Source organism: Lachancea lanzarotensis, scaffold LALA0S15 (genome assembly GCF_000938715.1).
Source record: "Lachancea lanzarotensis genome assembly LALA0, scaffold LALA0S15, whole genome shotgun sequence".
NCBI lineage: Eukaryota > Fungi > Ascomycota > Saccharomycetes > Saccharomycetales > Saccharomycetaceae > Lachancea > Lachancea lanzarotensis.
The window spans coordinates 48,540-68,863 of NW_019212893.1; the positions used below are offsets into that span (position 1 = coordinate 48,540).

Here is a 20,324-nt window from a genome sequence, read left to right on the forward strand (position 1 = left end):
GTATACTTTTCTCTTCTTCCTACGCATTCCATTTCGAGATGTGACTCGCCCGTGGGTTTGACTCGTGTGGGAAAGGGCCAACAGGTCACGAGGATGACTGTGGCGGTGGTTAGAAAAAAACCCACAACACTGAGATCACGTGACCATGGGGTATGGGTGGAGAAATGTACGGAAGGTAGAATGTGTGGGTGGAGGGAGGCACGGGCGACTGGGTGGCTGGGTTGTGGTTCGGACCTCAGTGATCCGGCGTCCAGACGCTCATATCTTTATGAAATGCCCTTGGTAAAACGCAACCGGTGTTAAACGCCAAGCTTTCCATCCAATATGCAGCATACCATTCTTTGGTGTTGCCAACCATTTCCTTCTTGTTTCTTGACAAACGGTTTTTGGCAAATTCTTTTTCAGAGTGTGCAATGCCCAACGACGAAGATCGTCTGCCTTTGCTCTCTAGTGGAACCGCATACTCTCGCCCTCAATTCTTCATAAAAGTACATGGAACCTCTCCAATTCGTAATTCTCCACACAAGCTCACGCCACACTTATTGTAGCCATCAGTCCCACTTATCGTCGGTCTCGATGAGCACCATGGGATTCACCAATCTTTCGGACTGATCTCCAGCCTGCGAGTGTAACCGGTCGTGAGGTTGAATACGCCCTCTTTGTACTAATACAGTATTTGTATAATCTCATATCCCGTTCGCATGTGTAAACCTTCCAATTTGCATATATTCATTACGTATCCTACTTGATAAGTCACTTCTATATGACTGCGGGACCTGGTTTGTTGACCTATTCTCTCCCTCACAGTTTCAAGCTTGCATTCCCCCAGCAAAAGCTTTCAAAGCTTCGAAACAAGACTGGAGGTGCTGTAGGGAAGGTTCACAAGCCACTGCACCCATATGGCCAACACGAATGTATTGATTCTTAATATCCGCATGAAGACCACCGGCTATCACTATTCCCGACTTCTTCAGTGCTGCGATGATCTCTGCTGGGTTGTTGACGTAGATCGCAGTCAGCCCATGAGCCGAGTCTTCGGCACTGTTAGTTACCAATTCAAGTCCCAGGTCTTCTGTAATCCTATTTTTGAACCAGTCACTAGTGGTCCAATGCTTAGCTACGCGGGCATCCAATCCGTAATCCAGAATTTCAGTCAAAGACGCATCTAAAGCGTTCACCAACTGTACGGGAGGGGTTGCAAAATAGCATGCCTTGCCATTATCGTAGTTTCGCATCACTGGGATCCATTTCTTCAAACTAGCAAAAAAACACGACGGCGCTTTCCTAGTTAGAGCCTCTTTTACTGCTCTTTCGCTAAGAAGTGAAACACTTAGCCCCGGAGGTGCACCAAGCGCTTTCTGAGACGCACTCAAGGCGTAGTCAATGCCCCAAGCCTCAAATTCTAGTTTTTCACACCCTACAGAACAAACTCCATCGACCACAATCAATGTTTCCGGTGATACTTTCTTCACCACTTCGCAAATACTTTTCACATCGCTCAACACTCCAGTTGATGTATCAACGTGGGTGATGGTTACCATCTTGTATTTTGTACCTTGCAGAGCCTCACAAACCTCACTTAAGGGAACCACATCACCCAAAGATGCCCTTACCTTGTCAACATGAGCACCGTACGCTTGCAGACACTCGGCAAAGGAATCTGAGAAATAACCTGTCGATAGAACTAGAACTTTTTCACCAGCTTCGACGAGATTGGATGCTGCCACATCCCATCCTAAAGTACCACTACCAGCCAGGATAAGGGGTTGCGATGTTTCCCCGCCCTTAAACACTAGTCGAGTGTTTTTCAGAACTCGCGCGAAAATGGCAGCAAATTCAGGGCTTGTGTGAGAAATTGAAGCAGTCCCTAGCGCTCGCTGAACCTTATTGCTGATCGTAACCGGACCTGGAATCAGCAGTATATCTTCAGTCATTATTGAGCTTCGTGCGATGAGCAATGTTTAAGAAAGTATTGAAAGCTTGAAGTTAAAAAATACTTGATCACCATTCAAGACCTTTTATACACCATCGTTGGCATTTGCTGTTAACAAAGTTTCACGCAACTCGGGTATTCAGTCGGAGCAGCCCTTCAGCCCGTGATTAAGTCCATGCGTGTATTCATCACGGTTGCTGAAGAACAATGAGTACATCGAAACTATCGTTTCCTCTTGGTAATTTTGGCTTGTAGTTGCTCGAACTCAGCGTCGTCGATTTCCGCATGACTCCTCTTGAATTTGGCCTTTGCCCCAGACTTAGTTTTATTCTTGGTCTTTGTATTTGCTTGAGATTCAAGTCTTGAGATGAGGGAATCGAAAGATGACTTGTTCTTCTTTTGGATCAGTTCTCGGAGATTCTCATCGCTGCTGCCAATTGACTTAGTTTTCTCATTTTCTTTCATATGAGCCAACATTTCATCCGCCAGTTTGGCTTCCTTGGCCAATCTTTTCTTGAGACTTGCCAAGTATTTCTTACGGTTTTGGCCCCAGCGCTCGAAACTCCCGTTCGTATCCTTAATTGCGCCGTCTTCCAGTAATTGACCCACTCTGGTGTATATATAAGTCTCATCACCACTGTTGGCCTCAATATGTGGGATTTCTTGAAATAAAAGTGTAAACTGGTCTTCGTCGGGTACATATCTTTTCCCAGGATGTTCCTGCTCATTTGAACGCCACGACTCACAGATGTCAGTTGTTTCATCGAGACTGCCCCGATATTTTACCTTGTCTTCCTCAATGGTGTGTTTGTCGATAACTACGTCCATATCAAACAGATCTTTCCAGCTGGCCAAATCTGAATCTTGGAAACAGGCTTCGACCGAACCAGTTCTATCGTAAACATCTTTGAAGTTGTCCAAAACCTCGTAGGCAAATTGGATCTTGTGGAACTTTTCTTTAGCTTCTGAAGCCCAATCCTGCGTTTTATCCGGATGGTATCGTAGCATAAGCTTACGATACGATTTTCTCAACTCTGCTGGCGTTACTGTCTCCGAAACCTGGAGCACTTGGTATGGATCTATGTCCGGAAAGGGCACAGCATTGTGGGATGTCATTGGATAGTCAATGTGGTGCCAATGGGTTTTTGATGGTCAAAAAGATTGATGATGAGTATGGGACCGGTTTAATAAAAGATTAGAGCCTACATTATTCAACATTGAAAGCGTCAAAGAAATCAAATACACAGCTGCATAAAGAGATCAAATGTACGCTATTTAGCACCGTTGCGAGTCACTTACAAAGACTTTTTATTAAATTCTTTCTGGAGGGCCCATCGCATACGTGTAAACGTATTTTAGCACTGCATCATCGACCAAACCTTTCCAGGCCGCATAACACCTGTTGATGTCTTCGACCTTGGGAGTTTCATCAACAAAGCGATCTGTAGGAAGCTTAGACGGATCTTTTAGCTCCAACCGACCTTGTGAGGTTTTACAGTAGAAACCAGACAAAAAGGCAAACAAATGGTCTGGAAGGCTGCGATCTATGGGCCCATGCGCGTAAATCCTTCGAACGTCGTTACTGATCCCATCTATCCAATCATTCCAATTGCCGAGACGCGCAACCCATTCGCTGTGGTCTGTATAGGATAGATACGAGGCCATCTACGGCGCCCCAGCTGAGATTTTGGGCCTCTCTTGATGGCGAGGATTGCGTGTTGTGTGTGCCGGCGAAGAAATCTATCATAGGCGTTTAAAAGCGATTCACGTAGCATTTGCCACCTCTGCTCTGTCTCTTGTTGCGAGGAGCGAGTTTTCGGAGTTGGCTTGACTTGCGAAAAGAGACCGTGAAGTGCTAACAAAGGATCGGACGGAGAGTTGACAGGGAAAAAATATAGGTACCTCGGAATGCGAGTCATAGTTTCGCTCACCAGAACTCTCAAAATGTGACCCAGATACTCATTCTCGACCAGTTCAAACTTCGTTGGATCTGCATTTTTCAAGTCGTTAAAAAGGGCGCAATTGAAGAAGGACACGGTCAAAACGTATTTCATCTCTGCGCTAAGTCTTCTCTTCATGACCTTTTTCTCTATTGTTCTTTTTATGTCAGAAAGCAGATCCCAAATATCATCGGCCCGCACAACTTTGATAATCTCTCCATCCGCTGTTCTATTCAAGGAAAAATCGTCTTCCTGATCCCGCTGCTGAGAAACCGCTTCTACGGATGGAGGCTTGTTACTTGCGACTTCAAACACCACTGGTGCGAAAGCCTCGTTTAAAGCATCTGTCAACTGTTTAGGGTCTTTAAGATGGTACGAGAAGCTAACCACATTAGTCTCCTTATTGTGCTTCAAGGACCTCCGAATTAAACGTTCATAACTGATGAAAGTACTACGCCTCAATTCCCTCAATTTGCCGAAGGTACCCATGATGGTGTATGTCAGTAGTGCCGCGACTCGATCTCTTAAATAAGCGCGATCACCAGCAAAGACGTCTTGCAGTTCCTCAAGTACGGAAGTCAAGGTTCGAGACGCTAATTCCTCGAATAAAAGCGTTTGCGGCGTCATTTTGATTTTAGATGTTTTCAGGCCCTCTCTTGAAAAGAGCTGTTTCGGAGACTACACTTACAATTACTAAGTTCTATTTAAACCACGCTATGTGACAAGGTATCTACTATCATGATATGAACAGTTCATTTCAGCCACCAGAATGTCAGAAACAAGTTATCCATATAGAGGTGGAACCAAATACAAACGGATTCAACAAGAACAGGTATGGTATCAATCTTTCCTCACTTTGCCACCAAATATACCCAAAACGCGCAGCTCATCTGAACAAGATCAAAAAAAATAAACGTACCAACATAATAGAACTAATTTACAGAAGACGCCAATCTTACCTTACGATTGGCAGCTATATAACCAACGTTTCTTTGACAGCGAACGTGACACAGAAGAATATATTGCAAGCCACCGAAAACCTGAGACGCTTTGGTACTCCAGTCGGGTGCGGAGGAGCCATCGTTGTGACCAGTCGCTGCCTCTCAGCCAGTGAGAAGCGCGCCATGTGTCAGAGATGAACCCCAGTTCACCGATCTAGAACCGAGGCGGTTCGTGGTTTTGCGAGAAATGCATAATAAACTGCAAGTGGCACAACGGCCATTGAACCAAATATGAAAAATAAGAACTGTTCCCATCCCTTTGCAATTCAAAGGGATATGAAATCATCTAACTCCAGGGCTGAACTTGACTGCGCGTCTGGCAGTACAAGCAGCACAACGAGAAAAAAAACTAAAATGAAGGGATTACATCAACACGAATAGCGGAATCGGGCGGAATTGATTTCTATTCTATGTGAACATCATGAAAATGTTCGCAGACTGGACGGGAGCATTCAATTAAGAAGTCCGTATCAGTCTGGACCATTGGCATGGCGAAGAACGTTGCTTTTCGTAATTGGAATGCAAAACCCTCATCATAAAGTTTTATTTTTCTCCTTATGCTCTCTCATATTATTAGCTTAATCACGGCTGGATTACGCAATGGGTCAAGGCCCCAGGAGTTATCAGTCATGTCTAGGACGGGGAATTCTACTTCGTCATGGGAATATGCCATGAGCTCGGCGCGGTCGTCGGTCAGCAGCATATTCCAATTGGTTGCGGTGGTTGTAGTGGTATTTGCCGCAGCAGAATCAAAAGTGTCCAAAATTGGAGTTTGAGGGTTCTCGATATTGTTGGTCAGAAGAGCGTCGAATGAAACACCCGAAGCAGCCGTATTGTCTAGAACCGGTTCCAGAAGAAACTGTGCCGACTGTTTGTCTTCGATATTATCATCATATTCTTCCTTAACGTGCAATGGTGATGATACAGCCGAATTTGTACGAGGGGTGAGTTTTGAAGACGACGCTGACAGTAACAGAGACTCAGGTGTTCTCTGGCTATCCAAAATTGCGCTGTCTGGACTCTCATGACCCACCAGCACAGAATCGTCTTCACCTTGTGACGTGGCCATCAACTGGTACTCATCGTACATGCCACTCAAAGACTTGTCGCTCTTCACCAGCTTTGCCACATGAGGTGACGCCAAGATCTCTTCCAGCAGAGCCGCTTTACGTTCCAGATGCTGCAAATGCAGCCTCTTTTTCTCGCGACTCTGATGCGCAGCACGACGATTTCTCAGTATGCGCTCGATACGTCTTTGCTCCTTTTCTTCTTTAGTCTTTGCTCTTTTTCTTGGTGGTAGAGTCGATTTAAAGTCAACAGGTATGTCGTTCACAGCAACAGCATCAGACATAGGTCCAGCAATGCTGTGATGGTTATAATTTTTCATTACACTCATTTTTCCAGCAGACTATTTTGAAAGGAGTATAGAATAAGTCTATGAATCGTTTCCGCCCGATTCCAAGAGTACTCTTTCGTTACCAATCGATGTTGGGGTTTAAAAAATAATAACTGATTCGCAGGACGAAAAGTCCGAAATCTGAATAAAGCTCGCCTTTTATAGTAATTTTTTTTGGGTTTTTGTGGCTGATCAATTTTAAAAGCCGCGTATATAGTGACATTAGCAATCATTGAGCACACGTGATAATAAACGCAATACGTGTTTAAACATATTCGTGGGTGATGATTGTAGATACGAGTATCTACCACTGTTAAGAGAAACAGCTCGTCGTCGTAACTTTGGAAGAGGTTAGTGGAAAAGGCCTGAGGCTGAATATGCACCTTCAGTGCATTCTTATACATTGAAATGATGTTCTTAATATTTATTTGATTTCAAGGAAACAAATTCGAATCCTGTAGACCCGTTGGAAACAATTCTTTCGTCGCTTTTGATTTTGAGGTTGTTAAAGAAAATCTTGCTCTTAGATTTCGACGTTTCAACCTAGTCTCTGTTTTTTGGCAGGATTTTCCTCACCGTTGGTGTCTGGAGATTTCTTGTCTTCGGCTTCGTTCTTCAACGAGTTCTTGGCATTTTGTAAGACTGTCCCTAAAGCTGTTGAATCATTCTGCTTTATTTCGTCCTGCGTCTCTTGCTGCTTCGCAGCGTCCAATTCTGCTCTTCGTTGGGCGACAAATTCTTCTGTCTCGACACTATTCTTCAAGTAATGTTGTCTGTACCACCGCAGCTGCTCAATGCTCTCTAGAATGTCGGATCTGGCGGTATGCGCGCCCTTCTTGCGAGGGAATACGCTTGCCAGCTCGGGATTGTGTCGGAACGATACCTCCATGATGGTGCTCACATCAATGATCCGGTAGAATAGATGGCTAACCACTTTGGGGAACTCCCGCAGCATAAACAGACGGTCCATATGGACCGTGTTCCCCGCTAACACTGCGCGACGTTCCGCCGGGATCCATTTTTGAATGTAGGCCAGCAATTCGTCTTCGACCTGTTGAGTAGTCTTTGTCGATTGAAGCACTTTTTCCGTTAGACCACTAGAGCCGTGGTGTTCTACACACCACTCGTCCATCCCATCCAACACGCTTTTCTCGCAGTGCACCACACTTTCATAGCCGTCTTTGTCAACCACATTCAGATCTCCATCGGTGATGATGCAGCATATCTCAATGATCTTGTCTTTGGTGTGGTCCAGGCCCGTCATTTCACAATCAACCCATACGATAGGCTTCGAGATGGCTTTTAAAGGCTCAAGAGAGTCTTCAACGCTCATCGTAATGCGGCTTGGTTCGTGAATTACCGTTTTGTTCAAATATGGGTTTCGTAAAGCCGTTCTTGCACCACGAAATTTATTGGCAGTAGGATATCTTGTTAGATTCTGTAATTTGGGAACTTCGGTTACCAGAGAGCAGCTGCCAACTTTGAGACCAAAAACTTGACCACTTAGCTTCTTCCTTGTCACGAATCTTCGCATTGACTGTCCCAATCACGTCAAATATTAGGAGCGTGAAGCGTGTCAAAGGGCTTAAGAAGTTGTTGAACATGAACATCATCACGATGGTCTAAATTCTAAAGAAAAAATTGAATATGTTCTAAAACTTCAAGACACTTGATTTCCTGAACTTTTGAGACAATAAGAAGTTGGGTGTATATCCTGTTTCGGAGGAACCCACTTACAGATCTCAAGCAACAGTGTCAGCGCTATTAGATTTCTACATTCGTGACATTTATGATCAATGTCGATCCGAAACTAACGATTTTTGCACACAAATAAATACACACAGGGCTTCCAAAACTGTGAGGCAATCAAATTTACATCTAACACTGGCTAGAATTCGTACACATGTCTCCTCATAGCTCCTTCTTAAGTTAGTTTCTTTAGTTGCCAAGGTTTATATGATATATATAGTCAATTTAAAATCATATCTCTTCAACTTTGAGTAAAGGGAATTGACACATTCAGACATCAGCAAAGTCGAGGAGCTCTTTCACAGAGATCGGCGGGTCGTCTGTGATTGTCGTCTACTTAGACAATTTAACCTGAATTGTGTTGGCGTTCCCATTGCTTAGCAAACTAACCATTTTATAGCATTGTTCCCTGCATCTGGGTCTAAAAACCGTTCACAAAAGATTGAGAAAGAGCCCATCTATTCGATTAAGCACTATGAATATCAGCTCTCTTTCTTTGGGAAATCATGGAGAGGCTTCGAGTAATTCTAAAAGTGCCAGTCCCGATTCTTCTCCATCTCCAGGCTTAGATCCTTCGTCCCCAACAGGATCCACTTTATCGTATGATGAGTATCTGAAAGTTGCCACTGACACAAGTGCAAGCATTTTGATGGAGCTGAATATGGACGGCCGGGTTCGATACATCAGTTCGATATGGGAAGATATAGTGGGAACCAAGGTTGATGATATAGTGGGTCAGTTTATTTCTGATATTCTTGTTGGCACGGAGCAAGATCGATCGGTTTTCAACAGAGCAACCGATTTGATGATACGAGAAGACTGCAGCTACAGGGTGAGATTTTTGGTAGAAGCAGAGCGTTTCGAAAACGACTCCAAAACGGATTCGGACATCACAACCGTTTCTTCCACTCTAGAGCCAAATGCAATCGAGCTTGAAGCACAGGGCGTCGTCATTTCAGATGCAACAGAAAACATACCTACACACTCGATGTGGATCGTGAAACCGTTTTGTGAAATTGAAGCAATGGACAATCTTCCGCAGGACCTTGTGAAAAGACTAGGGTTCGGTGCCAACATCTTCTCACAATTCCTTGCTGAAGTAGAGGGATCTATGGTCGTAGACGAGGAAGATCTTCCAACTCCAAGAAATGAGCTTTGCCGTGTGTGTGAGTCCCTAATTCCCGCTTGGTGGCTAGAAACACATTCAGAGTCGTGCATCGTGGAACACAAAATCGAAAGCATCGTGCAGCTTTACCACGACAAGTTAGCTGAGCGTAAAAACTACCTGGAGGAGATGTTCATATCCCTTGAAGCCGACGATGGACGGATTTCTCAATACAAGGGGCTACCGCTACCAAAACCACATGAGCGATCTCAAGCTGTTGAAAAACAGACACCGCCAAATTTGGATCACTCAGGAGTGGTGAGCATTTCCAACAAACCGGCGGATTATAACAGCACGATTACAACCAGGTTTCAAAGTTTACGTTTTCCTTTCAAAGTTTTAGCCTCGTTGATGACACTCTGTGAAAACGCTATCAACACAAATACGAGTGAACTGAAGGAATTAGTCTATGAGTATGACCCAAAAAATGTTGCAACTCAATTCTACGAATTCTCTCCAAGAACGGAGAAAAACATCCGAAGCGTCATGGAATGGCGGCTACAAGATGATGTATCATGCCCCTCAATCGATTTACTGCGAAAAGACACAACCGATCTCGTATTGCATAAAATAGAAAATCTCTTCAGACTTGATAATGCTCTGAAATACTCTCTCAAAATAAAGAAGGAAATTGACAACTACGTTTTGCAACTTATCAAAGAAAAGCTCGATCGCAATAGGCTCAACATTATTCCAGACTCCACAGGTCCCCACTTGCGTTTTCAGGGTTCTCCGATTAAAATTTCTGACGCTGACAAAGAAGAAGGGTCGTCTGATGAACAGATTGCGTCTCCTCAGCCGCAACGAGCCAAGAGTGAACTTTTTTCGGAGGCTTACGTTGGCACAGACAGAATTCCCCGGCAGCACGATGTGCACGATAGTCATGAAAATGCAGAAAATGAAAAAAGAGATAGCTTGCGTTCTATAACACCCAAACAACCTCTTCTTGATACTAGAGAGAATCGTTCTGGTTTTGGAAGCGAACAACCTAAGATATTTGAATCTGTTAATGGAACGCCGAAATTAATATTGCCTGATTCGAGTGGTAATCAAAGATTCAGCGGATTTCATGAGTGTACACCTCGGAGAGATTCTGTCGCGTCCACAGCAGGGCATAGTACTCCGCTGTCTTCGCTTCAAAAAAACTCTATTTTTAAACCTCTGAACTCGGCAAGCCTCGACAGATCCCCAATAACGTCACCTTTCGCAATATCTTCAGATCGGTTGACACCTGAGCTTCATTCCGGTCTTTTACCAAAACAGCCTTTATCACCACTCCTTTTAGCCACTAACCAGGCGAAACCGAGTACACCGAGTATCAGGGATTACGATATCATAAAACCCATCAGCAAAGGAGCTTATGGAAGCGTGTTCTTGGCCAAGAGGCGTATAACAGGCGACTACTTCGCAATAAAGGTGTTGAAAAAATCTGACATGATTGCTAAAAATCAGGTCACAAACGTGAAGTCGGAGAGAGCAATTATGATGATACAGAGCAACAAGCCTTATGTAGCACAGCTTTTTGCGACTTTTCAGAATCGTGGTAATTTGTTTCTGGTGATGGAGTATTTGAGTGGAGGTGATTTAGGGACGCTGATAAAGATGATGGGGTGTCTCCCCGACCAATGGGCAAAGCAGTATATCAGTGAAGTGATTTATGGCGTGGCTGATATGCACCAGAGTGGTATCATCCATCATGATTTAAAACCTGACAATTTGTTAATAGACCGTCGCGGTCATCTTAAGTTGACGGATTTCGGTCTCTCCAGGCTCGGTCTGGTCACAAGGCACCGAGGTGGTAACCAAAAGGAAGTTTCGAGGAATAGTAGAGAGGGAAGTACCGTGTCAGAAGATGGGAGTAATGAATTTTCAGGTAAATGGCCTTTCAAAACCGACTCTGCATCTTCGAATAATACTCTAGATGCAATCATATTTAAGACTGAGCGCTCAAATTCCAATTCAAGCTCACAATCAATCCTAGAAGTGCCGGCACTTCGTAGATCGGGGTCACAATTATCGTTTTCGATGGCGGATTCTCCTGGAGGGGGATCCCCTCCTCCTTTGAGTTTGCATAAACGTGCAAGTTCTAATATCTCTGAGACCTGGGATAACGGCAGTCCTACGCCAGATTACACTTTGTTCAACCCAGATGATTCTAGGAATGACAAGCGCTTTTTCGGGACTCCAGATTACTTGGCCCCTGAAACGATAGAAGGTACGGGTGAAACTGATGCCTGCGACTGGTGGTCTGTAGGATGCATGCTTTTTGAGTTCTTCTTTGGGTATCCCCCATTTCATGCTCCAACAGTGGATCAAGTTTTCAGTAACATACTCGCTGGGAAAATATACTGGCCAGAATTTGCAGATGAAGAAACGGAGCTCGAATTTATTTCCCCTGAGGCGAAGGATCTCATACAAAAGCTTCTAGTCACTAATCCAGACGAAAGGTTAGGGGCAAATGACGTTAAGGACATCTTCCAGCATCCTTACTTCAAAGACGTCAAATGGGAATGCTTGTATGAAGAAACGGGGTCGTTTGTTCCTGATGTGGCTCATCCAGAAAGCACGGACTACTTTGACTTGCGTGGCGCTCAGTTGGAGGATTTCAGCGAATCTGATTCTGAGGAACAGAAAATTCCAGAATTAATGACCGGCGAAGTTGAAAGAGCACAGAAAAGGACTAGCAGTGAGCGTAGCAGTCAATCAGGAACCCCGGTACACAAACTTACTGTTGGATCAGTGCTAGAATCTGCATCGTGGGACAATCATAGCAATCACAGCTCACCAACGGCTAAGCAGCTGCCTCTAGCGATCCCTCCTCATTTAAGAGATCGTAGAGTGAGCAAGCTCAATGAACTTCAGACAGAATTTGGTTCTTTCAATTTTAGAAACTTGCCTGCACTCGATAAGGCCAATAAAGACGTTATCAACAGGCTCAAGAATGAACATCTGGTGGAACAGGGGATTCATCATTACCATCACCATCGAGCTTCTAGCGGATCAAGTTCTTCATCCGATTTCTCTAATAAAGTCAAATACGCTAAAGCTGGCAGCACAGGTAATTCTCTTGGCAGCTCCGTTCTATCAACAAGATCTTCAGCATCGCCAAATGTGCCCAAGAACCATTCCCCTAGCAGGAGGAATAGCATAGAGCTAGCGATGACCAGTCGGCGCCGTAGTGCTGGCGGGGTCACTGACAGCTCGCCCAACTCTTTAGCTCCTGCTAACGAAGACATTGACTCACCATCGCCAGCTTCGCGTTTCAGATCTCCGCTTTCACCACAGCACACCTCCTCCAAGACAAGGGTTCACTCACATTGTTCATCTAAGCGCCCCAGTCTCGATGATACTCTCAGCGAAGAAGGCGAAGGTCTTCGGTTACTATCTCGGGCAAGCAGCTCACATAGTCGCCGGCACAGTGATAGCAAAATCTCATCAAATGTGAGCGAGCTATCGTACAACCTTGACATCCTTGTTTGTGAGCCTATTCCGATACATCGTTTCAAACTAACTAAAGACCTCGAGAGTCTTGGTTGCTCTGTGATAAGCGTCTCGATGGGTGACGAAATGGTCCGCAGAGCCACGAGTGACGTCAAATTCGACCTTGTGTTTACCGCTCTCAAGCTTCCAAAGCTGGGTGCAATCGATATTGTCAAATTATTGCGCAACACCACTAGTTTCAACAGGACCACCCCGATTATTGCTGTAACTGCATTTTACCAGGAGGCCCAGCAAGCGTGTGTTTTTGATGAAGTACTTGAACGCCCTGTAAGCATTCAGCATTTGCGTTCTCTCCTGCTGGAATACACTCTTAAGAAAAGTCAAGAAGCCGATGAAACCATTGTCAGTGATGCCGATCCTTAGAAGTACATAAGGTGTATTTACGACGGATTCATAGAGTGATTAAAGAAGGCCGAAGGCTTTCTGAATGGCATATATCGTCGAAAGTTAATCAGGTCTGGTGAACTCCCAACGCAGGGCATTCAAAAAGCAAATTGAAAACGTATGCCACATAGAGAAGTCCTGACAGCTCTTAACGGAATTAATGATCTTACTGGGTGTCGAAACTCCGTCTGCCTAACACTGTCAAGCGGGATGTCGCTGGTTCATAAAGCATTGATTATTTCCTGACGCTGTCGTCCTCCCCGTAATCATGTTGGACGAAGATCGAAAATTTTCGAAATTGGATAACTTGACCAAAATCTATAACAAGATGGTTGAAGAAGCTAAGATTAATCCCATCAACTACAGCCACAATGCCAACCATTTCTGTGCCTAAGCAGCAGTTCCTTGACCTGCTAGGCAAACAATACACTAACGAGGAGTTTGACGAACTCTGCTTTGAATTTGGCGTAGAATTGGACGAAGACACCACTGAAGAAGCGTTGAAGGCAAATGAGGAACCGGAGTTCAAGATTGAGGTTGGTGCAAACCGTTATGATTTGCTGTGTACTGAGGGTATTGCACAGTCATTGAATGAGTTTTTGGGAAGAAAAGAGACACCCAACTACAGGCTTTCGAAGGCGACCACTAAGCTTTACATCGAGCCTTCTACCCAACAAATAAGACCTTATGCAGCAGCCGCATTTCTCAGAGGTATTAAATTCACTGAGGAGTCTTACCAGTCTTTTATCAATTTGCAAGATAAATTGCACTCAAACCTGTGCAGAAACAGAAGTTTAGTTGCAATGGGAACCCATGACGCTAGTACCATCCAAGGTCCTTTCTACTACAAAGCTCTTCCTCCAACCGATTTCAAATTTGTACCATTGAACCAGACGAAGGAATTTACTGGAGCTGAGTTGATAGACCTTTACAAGCAACCAGAACAGAAAAATAACCTGGGTAGATTTGTTCACATCATTGAGGATTCGCCAGTTTTCCCCGTCGTGCTCGACAGCAACAATACCGTTTGCTCATTGCCACCATTGATAAATTCTGAACACTCTAAAATATCACTCAACACCTCAGACGTCTTTATAGAATGCACTGCCACTGATAAGACCAAGGTAGAAATTGTCATCAATCAGATTGTGTCAATGTTTTCCCGCTATTGTGCAGATCCGTTTGTCGTGGAACCGGTTGAGGTTGTTTCGGAGCACAACCAGCAGTCTCGTGTGACCCCCAACTTCACTCCAAACGTCATGGAAGTCTCCACCGCGTACATCAACTCGTGCTTGGGTCTTGATCAGCCACCGCAAGAGATTTGTGACAACTTGAAGAAGATGTCTCTAAAAGCTACACCCTCCAAGAATGCTGGCTACCTTGAAGTTTCGATTCCAATCACCAGACCAGACATCTTACATCCTTGTGATATCATGGAGGATGCGGCCATCGGCTACGGATACAACAAGTTGCCAAAGGGTGAGAAGCTATCGAACGCAAATTTCGTTGCTGCACCATTACCGATCAACAAAATATCTGACATTTTTAGAGCTGCCTCTGCGCAAGCTTCATGGATAGAGGTTCTCCCACTAACACTTTGCTCCCATGATGAAAACTACAAGTTTTTGAGAGTGAAGGACGATGGCAAACAGGCGGTCAGATTGGCAAACCCTAAGACATCAGAATATCAAGTCGTCAGAACCACTCTGCTTCCAGGTATTTTGAAGACTGTCAGGGAAAACAGAAAGCATACTTTGCCGATCAAAGTGTTCGAAGCTGGTGACATAGTGTTGAAAAACGATCAGCTGGAGCGCAAAGCATTTAACGAGCGTCACTGGGGTGCTATCTACGTTGGGAAAACCTCAGGGTTTGAGATTATACAAGGTCTCTTGGGTAAAATCATGCAAACTTTCAGAACCCAATGGGTGGCGGACTACGGCAAGGCTGCCTCGACAAGAGGTTACTGGATCGAGGAGGATGATTCATTGCCAACTTACTTCCCTGGAAGAGGCGCTAGAGTCATGTTCAGACCTAAGGAGGGTGGAGAGATCAAAAAGATTGGTACCCTAGGTGTGCTGCACCCGGAGGTGATGAAGAACTTTGATTTACCTTACGCTGCTTCTTATGTGGAGCTGAACTCTGAAGTCTTTCTATAGTACTTTCATGTCAGTATATAGTTGCTTATAGATACAATGCTCTTCTACGTTTAGAAGTCGTCTGAAAATGCAAAATCAACGGACTCGTGGTCCTTCTTCTGGAAACTCCTGGGATCTTCTGGTAACAGGACCTTACCAGCGCTCATTAATGAGTTCTTCGTTTTCCACTCATCCGTCTCCCTGTCGCCCGCAGATGAACTTTTATCAGTATTAATTCCTTTCTCTGTGGGTGAGCTAGCTTTCGTGCCGTCTTGAGTGCCAACAGCTTCCTTGTTCAAGCTTTGAATCATAGCAGCTTCCTTTTTCAATTTGTTGAGTTCTTTCATCAAGGCGCTCGTATTCACACTGGTGCCCTCCGTCTTTTCTGCTTTGGTTGAGGAGTCACTGGTTTCATTCTCGGTGTCCTGCTCCTTATGGCTTTGTGCAATGGCAGACTCTTCATACATTTCTTGCCACTTTGCCTTTTTAGGTTTCATCCACCCTGGAACCCAGCTAGCGCGTTTCTTCTTGGCAGAGGCTTTATGAGCCTTTTCAATGTCAAAACCAATTTGCCTCTGCCGGTGGAGCTGCTCAGGGTCCGACGTCTCTTCAATGTCCGCGAACTCTTCGCTCAGAACCGATATTCCCATTGCCTTGAGTAGTTTTGGCATGCTTTTACGATATGTCATATGGCCCTCAACCAAGTCTGAACAGTTATAATTCTCGATCCCCTCAATATCTTTTATCTCAGATATCCCAATAACGCTTTTGAACCCTCCACTCGTAGCTCTGAAAAGATAGCATAAGATCCAGTCTTTGTCTGAGTATCCATTGACTAGTCTCCCACTGACAACAGACCGAATCATTACAAGCTGTTCGCGGTTGTAGACGACCGGTGAGCCAAACAGGTAAGCGTTCTCCACCAGTCCGGACGCTCTTCTTTTGCAGAGTTCAACCAAGCAGGAATAAATCACCCTAGCACCGAGTGAGAACCCAATTAATGTTATGGGACGTTGACCGAGGTTTTGAGAAATCAAAGTGTCTGCTAAAATAAGGCCAGCCGCCCACGCTCTGTCCAAGGAAACATTCCAGGGATTGTCAATGAGATAGCCTAGTTTGGATAGCATCATAGGCATCTGAACTGCCGACATGAAAGCCGTCAGTATCGTTGCACCAAGAATCTGTTGAACGGTCTGGGTGAAAATTTCACTGGCTAAAATGTTTATCGTTTGACCAGTAGATTTCAACATTTCAGGCTCCCAATGTAGAGAATATAAGTCACCCTCAACTGGATCTACCGTGGAGAACGGCAAGCGTACGTCATCCTCATTACCAGTCATCCATCCAGATACGCTGATTATCAGATTCACCCTTCTATTGTTATGCAAAGGGCTAAATTCAAACGTTCGTACACTTCCCATTCTTTTAGACATTGCCTCAGTACCTATTTTGGCCCCAATAGCAGTACTTGTTGCTGCGACAATTGCAGTACCACCGACGCCGGTTAAAAACCCCGTCGCACCAGTGATACCCGCGGTGGTAAGCCCAGCAGCGATACCTGCACCAATCACGGGAGCGAGTAGTCCACCACTGAGACCCAAGACTAGCGAACCACCAATAGTAGCGAGACCAACGTAACATAACTTTCTCCTTTTGTTCTTTTTACGGCGAGATTTCATATGCTCTGTTTCGTTCCATTCCTGCTCTTCCGTTGATTGCTCCATGTCTAAAGCATCTATGACACGTCTTTCGAATTCGCAAATCTCAGTTTGCGTTATGTTAAGGACTTCCGAAAATTTGATGAATAGAGTTCTTGACCTAGCATCGTATCGGCTTCCTGACAGAAGAAGCAAAAACAAATCGCACACGATTGTCCATGCCACATCTATTCGAAGCTCTGACTCGTTTTTCAAATCTTCTGGGTGAATGACTTTTGATGGAGGAGGATTGCTAATATCTGTTTGTTTCAAGTCAGGACATTTGTCGACCGATTTGAGTTCTTCCCACGGATTTTCAACAACTTGAGCCACTTTCAGACATTTGCAAAGATCCTCGAGCGCTATCCCGTGAACGGCCAAGCGTTCTATCATTTTAATTTCCTCGGGTGAGATTTCTAAGTGTTCACAGAGTTTCGACTCTAGAGTCCTTCTCCACATTCCCATGTCCCTTTGAATATGCTGCAGTCTTTGAGCTAATTTCTTTCGGCCCGTAACATTAGTGCAATGACAACTTAATGCCAGTTGGGTACACATAGTGTTAGCCAGAACCGAGATGGATCCCGCATATGCAAGTTTCTCACGCCCACTGAGTAAATTTTTAGTAAAAGACAATTGACTGCGCGAGTTGAGCTCCGATTCGTGCTCTTCAGCATCTTCATACTCGTCGTAATGTTCCGTTGAGGTTCCTGCCCCCTTCAGAGATTGGCTTGATTCATTCATAGCTTTGTGATTAAATAAAAAATCGGTCTTTTTGTTAGTCGCATGCGACCTCTGAGCCTGTTGTTCATCCGCTATTTTTGTGTAGCCAAATGTAGAGGAGTGTTTCTGTTTGTTCAGCTGATCGGTGGATTCATTGGCGGAATTGCCTAAAGATGGATTGCTAGACGTCTTGAGCGGATCTTTGTAGGCTGCGAGAGCAAGCTCGCCACTGTCGTCGTAAATATCATAAGTAGCAATTGCTGGAACGGTGCTCCATTCTCGTGAAGAGTCTGAATCTGAGTCTAAAAGGTCATTCATATCATCATTGATCTTTGTTTCTTCCTCACCCATCGGTCCTCCAATAGCATCCGATGGCTTCGGAGATTCGTTTTCTCCCGCTTTTGAGGCAGATTCTTCAAGTGAAATTCGTGGTGGAGTGTCAGACGGCTTTACTATCGTTCTTGTTGGTACTGGTGACACCGACCTTGATGTCTTATTACCTGCAATGCGTTCATCATGAACTTTCTTGGTGAGCTTCAATTCTTTCAACCCAAATTCTAAGTCATTCGCATGATTAGTGGGCATGATTCACAGTCCAAAAGAGCCCACCCAGGCCTCTGAATCATCCAGAACTACCGGTGGTTCAATTGAACTTGGGTTGATATAGGTTAGAAATGACTATTACAGTATATGTCAATAATTGGATAGATTTGATCATGTGACAGAGCGTCATTTCAAACATTTAGCTCGAGAAAGGTACAAATCATCCGGATATTAAGCTTTCTTGGTAGTTTGAGATATAGCCAAGAAGTACCCGGTATTTTATTTGATGTTGAACGAATTTTTGTCTGTTGTTTTGACGAATAACAAGTGAACGGTTTTCAGATAGCTGGTATCACTCTGTACTAATGTGTCGCCGACGATCCTCTATCAAAAGAACGCGAATTGCTCTACGATCGACAATTGTCACATCATAGCAGTACGCTTCGGTATGCCATGTTGAAATGAAAGCTTCACAAAAAAGGTCAGGGTTCATTATTCTCATGTATTTCATTAGAGGTGTCCTCATCCTGAAAGTGACGACAGCAGAGTAAAAAGTGATATTTCGTAGTGTCAAAGATGACGATCACTAGTTTTTCGAGGATCTCGAAGCCTAGAATGCAAACAATATCCGGTGTTTGTATTCCATCGATGTAGTCTTGAAATTCTTCAAGAATGGCCAAAATCATCCAGGTGCGATCCTCTTACTGTCTGCACTTCCCTTCATTCCGTCCACAAGTTCGAGAGCCTAACACTAGACTCGCTTCATTAATTACTCTCCCAGCAACATCGTGGCCTCTTCATTCGCTCGCATAGCGTTCAACCCAGGGCTGCCATCTGTCGCTGTCGTTTCGCTGTCGTATCGCTGATCTGTAACACTGCTGTTGCTTGCTTGTGACTGTTTTGTGAGAAATTGAATTTCAACACCCAGACCTCTTTACAAAAATTAGACTTTCGACATTGTGTTTAACTCGTGTTACAGGATCTTCAGGTAGTCTACTTTTAACAACCCACGCAAAAAGTGTCCTGGAATTTTCCACTGCCCATGGAGCAAGCGCCAGGGCAGCCAAAGCTACTCAAGAACTACACTTCGAAGACAGCTCTTAACATATTGGTACCTTCAGATTCCGATCACACTCAAGCACAACTCAGACAAAAATGGCTCCATCTGTATGTGACAAATAAGGAGGATTATTATGCGATTCGAACGGTATCAAATAAGTGGGTGCCGCTGCTTTAAACATTACTTGTGGGACATTTCCGAGAAGCTGCGGCTTCAAAGAACTTTCAAGCATTCGATTCACGAGTTGAGTTGAATCGACTCGAGTTTCCGTGTGGGAGAATTGAGAGGCTTTGCTGTTTGTTAATTATTTACATGGAGGGAAAACTACCACATTGTAATTGTTAATAGCAGTAGGCACGTTGATTTGGTAACTGGCACATTTTGATGGCGTCCGCTTTTTTACTAACCGAATCTTGCTATCTTTTTAGACCACCAGAAAGCAAAAGATCACCAAGACCTTCACTGTCGACGTTTCTGCCCCAACTGAGGGTTCCGTGTTCGTCCCAGCCAACTACGCTAAGTACTTGATCGACCACATCAAGGTTGACGGTCACTTGGGTAACTTGGGCAACGCTGTGTCTGTGGAGCAGAACGACTCTGTTGTGACCGTTGTCTCCACCGCCAAATTCTCCGGTAAGTACTTGAAGTACCTAACCAAGAAGTACTTGAAGAAGAACCAATTGAGAGACTGGATCAGAGTCATCTCGGTGAGAACCAACGAGTACAAATTGGCCTTCTACCAAGTCACTCCAGAGGACGAGGAAGACGAAGAGTAAATGCATCAACGGGGTATGGTCGACGTTGTGGTAACTTGACTTCAATCTCTAAGTACTTAATCTCTTCGTTTCTTCTCTGTCTCGACTTTTAATCGGATGTGTTTGTTTTGCATGTTTCGACATGGCATTGGGCTTCAAGGTAAGGGTCTGGTTGGCGTCGTTTGACTCAAACCGTTTATCCATGACTTGAATCTTTTCGGCTACTTAATTAGCTTCGTGTATACTAATCGAGTGTATAGTTAAAACGCTCTTAAGGAACATCCGAGTGACGCTGATTGCTGGATTTAATGAAATCCCAAATTCCTACAGTTTGGGTCCTATAGA

General features: G+C 44.5%; 9 protein-coding genes across 9 annotated transcripts; 3 read left to right on the forward strand and 6 right to left on the reverse strand.

The window, feature by feature from the left end:
* Positions 1-809: 809 nt before the first annotated feature.
* Positions 810-1,934, reverse strand: AGX1 (LALA0S15e00650g1_1; the record flags this gene model as incomplete). Its single annotated transcript, XM_022770666.1, has 1 exon — positions 810-1,934. One exon carries the CDS (start codon positions 1,932-1,934, stop codon positions 810-812), a length of 1,125 nt encoding a protein of 374 aa, XP_022631129.1.
* A 221-nt stretch (positions 1,935-2,155) lies between these two features.
* On the reverse strand, positions 2,156-3,049 carry LALA0_S15e00672g (LALA0S15e00672g1_1; the record flags this gene model as incomplete). Its single annotated transcript, XM_022770677.1, has 1 exon — positions 2,156-3,049. One exon carries the CDS (start codon positions 3,047-3,049, stop codon positions 2,156-2,158), a length of 894 nt encoding a protein of 297 aa, XP_022631130.1.
* Positions 3,050-3,525: 476 nt separating this feature from the next.
* LALA0_S15e00694g (LALA0S15e00694g1_1) lies at positions 3,526-4,500 on the reverse strand (the record flags this gene model as incomplete). Its single annotated transcript, XM_022770688.1, has 1 exon — positions 3,526-4,500. One exon carries the CDS (start codon positions 4,498-4,500, stop codon positions 3,526-3,528), a length of 975 nt encoding a protein of 324 aa, XP_022631131.1.
* A 939-nt stretch (positions 4,501-5,439) lies between these two features.
* HAC1 (LALA0S15e00716g1_1) lies at positions 5,440-6,270 on the reverse strand (the record flags this gene model as incomplete). Its single annotated transcript, XM_022770699.1, has 1 exon — positions 5,440-6,270. One exon carries the CDS (start codon positions 6,268-6,270, stop codon positions 5,440-5,442), a length of 831 nt encoding a protein of 276 aa, XP_022631132.1.
* Positions 6,271-6,808: 538 nt separating this feature from the next.
* REX2 (LALA0S15e00738g1_1) lies at positions 6,809-7,804 on the reverse strand (the record flags this gene model as incomplete). Its single annotated transcript, XM_022770710.1, has 1 exon — positions 6,809-7,804. The coding sequence occupies one exon, from the start codon at positions 7,802-7,804 to the stop codon at positions 6,809-6,811; it is 996 nt and encodes a 331-aa protein (XP_022631133.1).
* Positions 7,805-8,494: 690 nt separating this feature from the next.
* On the forward strand, positions 8,495-13,048 carry RIM15 (LALA0S15e00760g1_1; the record flags this gene model as incomplete). The annotated part of the gene is made up of 1 exon (XM_022770722.1): positions 8,495-13,048. The coding sequence occupies one exon, from the start codon at positions 8,495-8,497 to the stop codon at positions 13,046-13,048; it is 4,554 nt and encodes a 1,517-aa protein (XP_022631134.1).
* A 392-nt stretch (positions 13,049-13,440) lies between these two features.
* Positions 13,441-15,225, forward strand: FRS1 (LALA0S15e00782g1_1; the record flags this gene model as incomplete). Its single annotated transcript, XM_022770733.1, has 1 exon — positions 13,441-15,225. One exon carries the CDS (start codon positions 13,441-13,443, stop codon positions 15,223-15,225), a length of 1,785 nt encoding a protein of 594 aa, XP_022631135.1.
* A 50-nt stretch (positions 15,226-15,275) lies between these two features.
* Positions 15,276-18,206, reverse strand: MIL1 (LALA0S15e00804g1_1; the record flags this gene model as incomplete). Its single annotated transcript, XM_022770744.1, has 1 exon — positions 15,276-18,206. The coding sequence occupies one exon, from the start codon at positions 18,204-18,206 to the stop codon at positions 15,276-15,278; it is 2,931 nt and encodes a 976-aa protein (XP_022631136.1).
* A 1,113-nt stretch (positions 18,207-19,319) lies between these two features.
* Positions 19,320-20,000, forward strand: RPL22B (LALA0S15e00826g1_1; the record flags this gene model as incomplete). The annotated part of the gene is made up of 2 exons (XM_022770755.1): positions 19,320-19,331; positions 19,653-20,000. The coding sequence occupies 2 exons, from the start codon at positions 19,320-19,322 to the stop codon at positions 19,998-20,000; spliced, it is 360 nt and encodes a 119-aa protein (XP_022631137.1).
* Between the last annotated feature and the right edge of the window lie 324 nt (positions 20,001-20,324).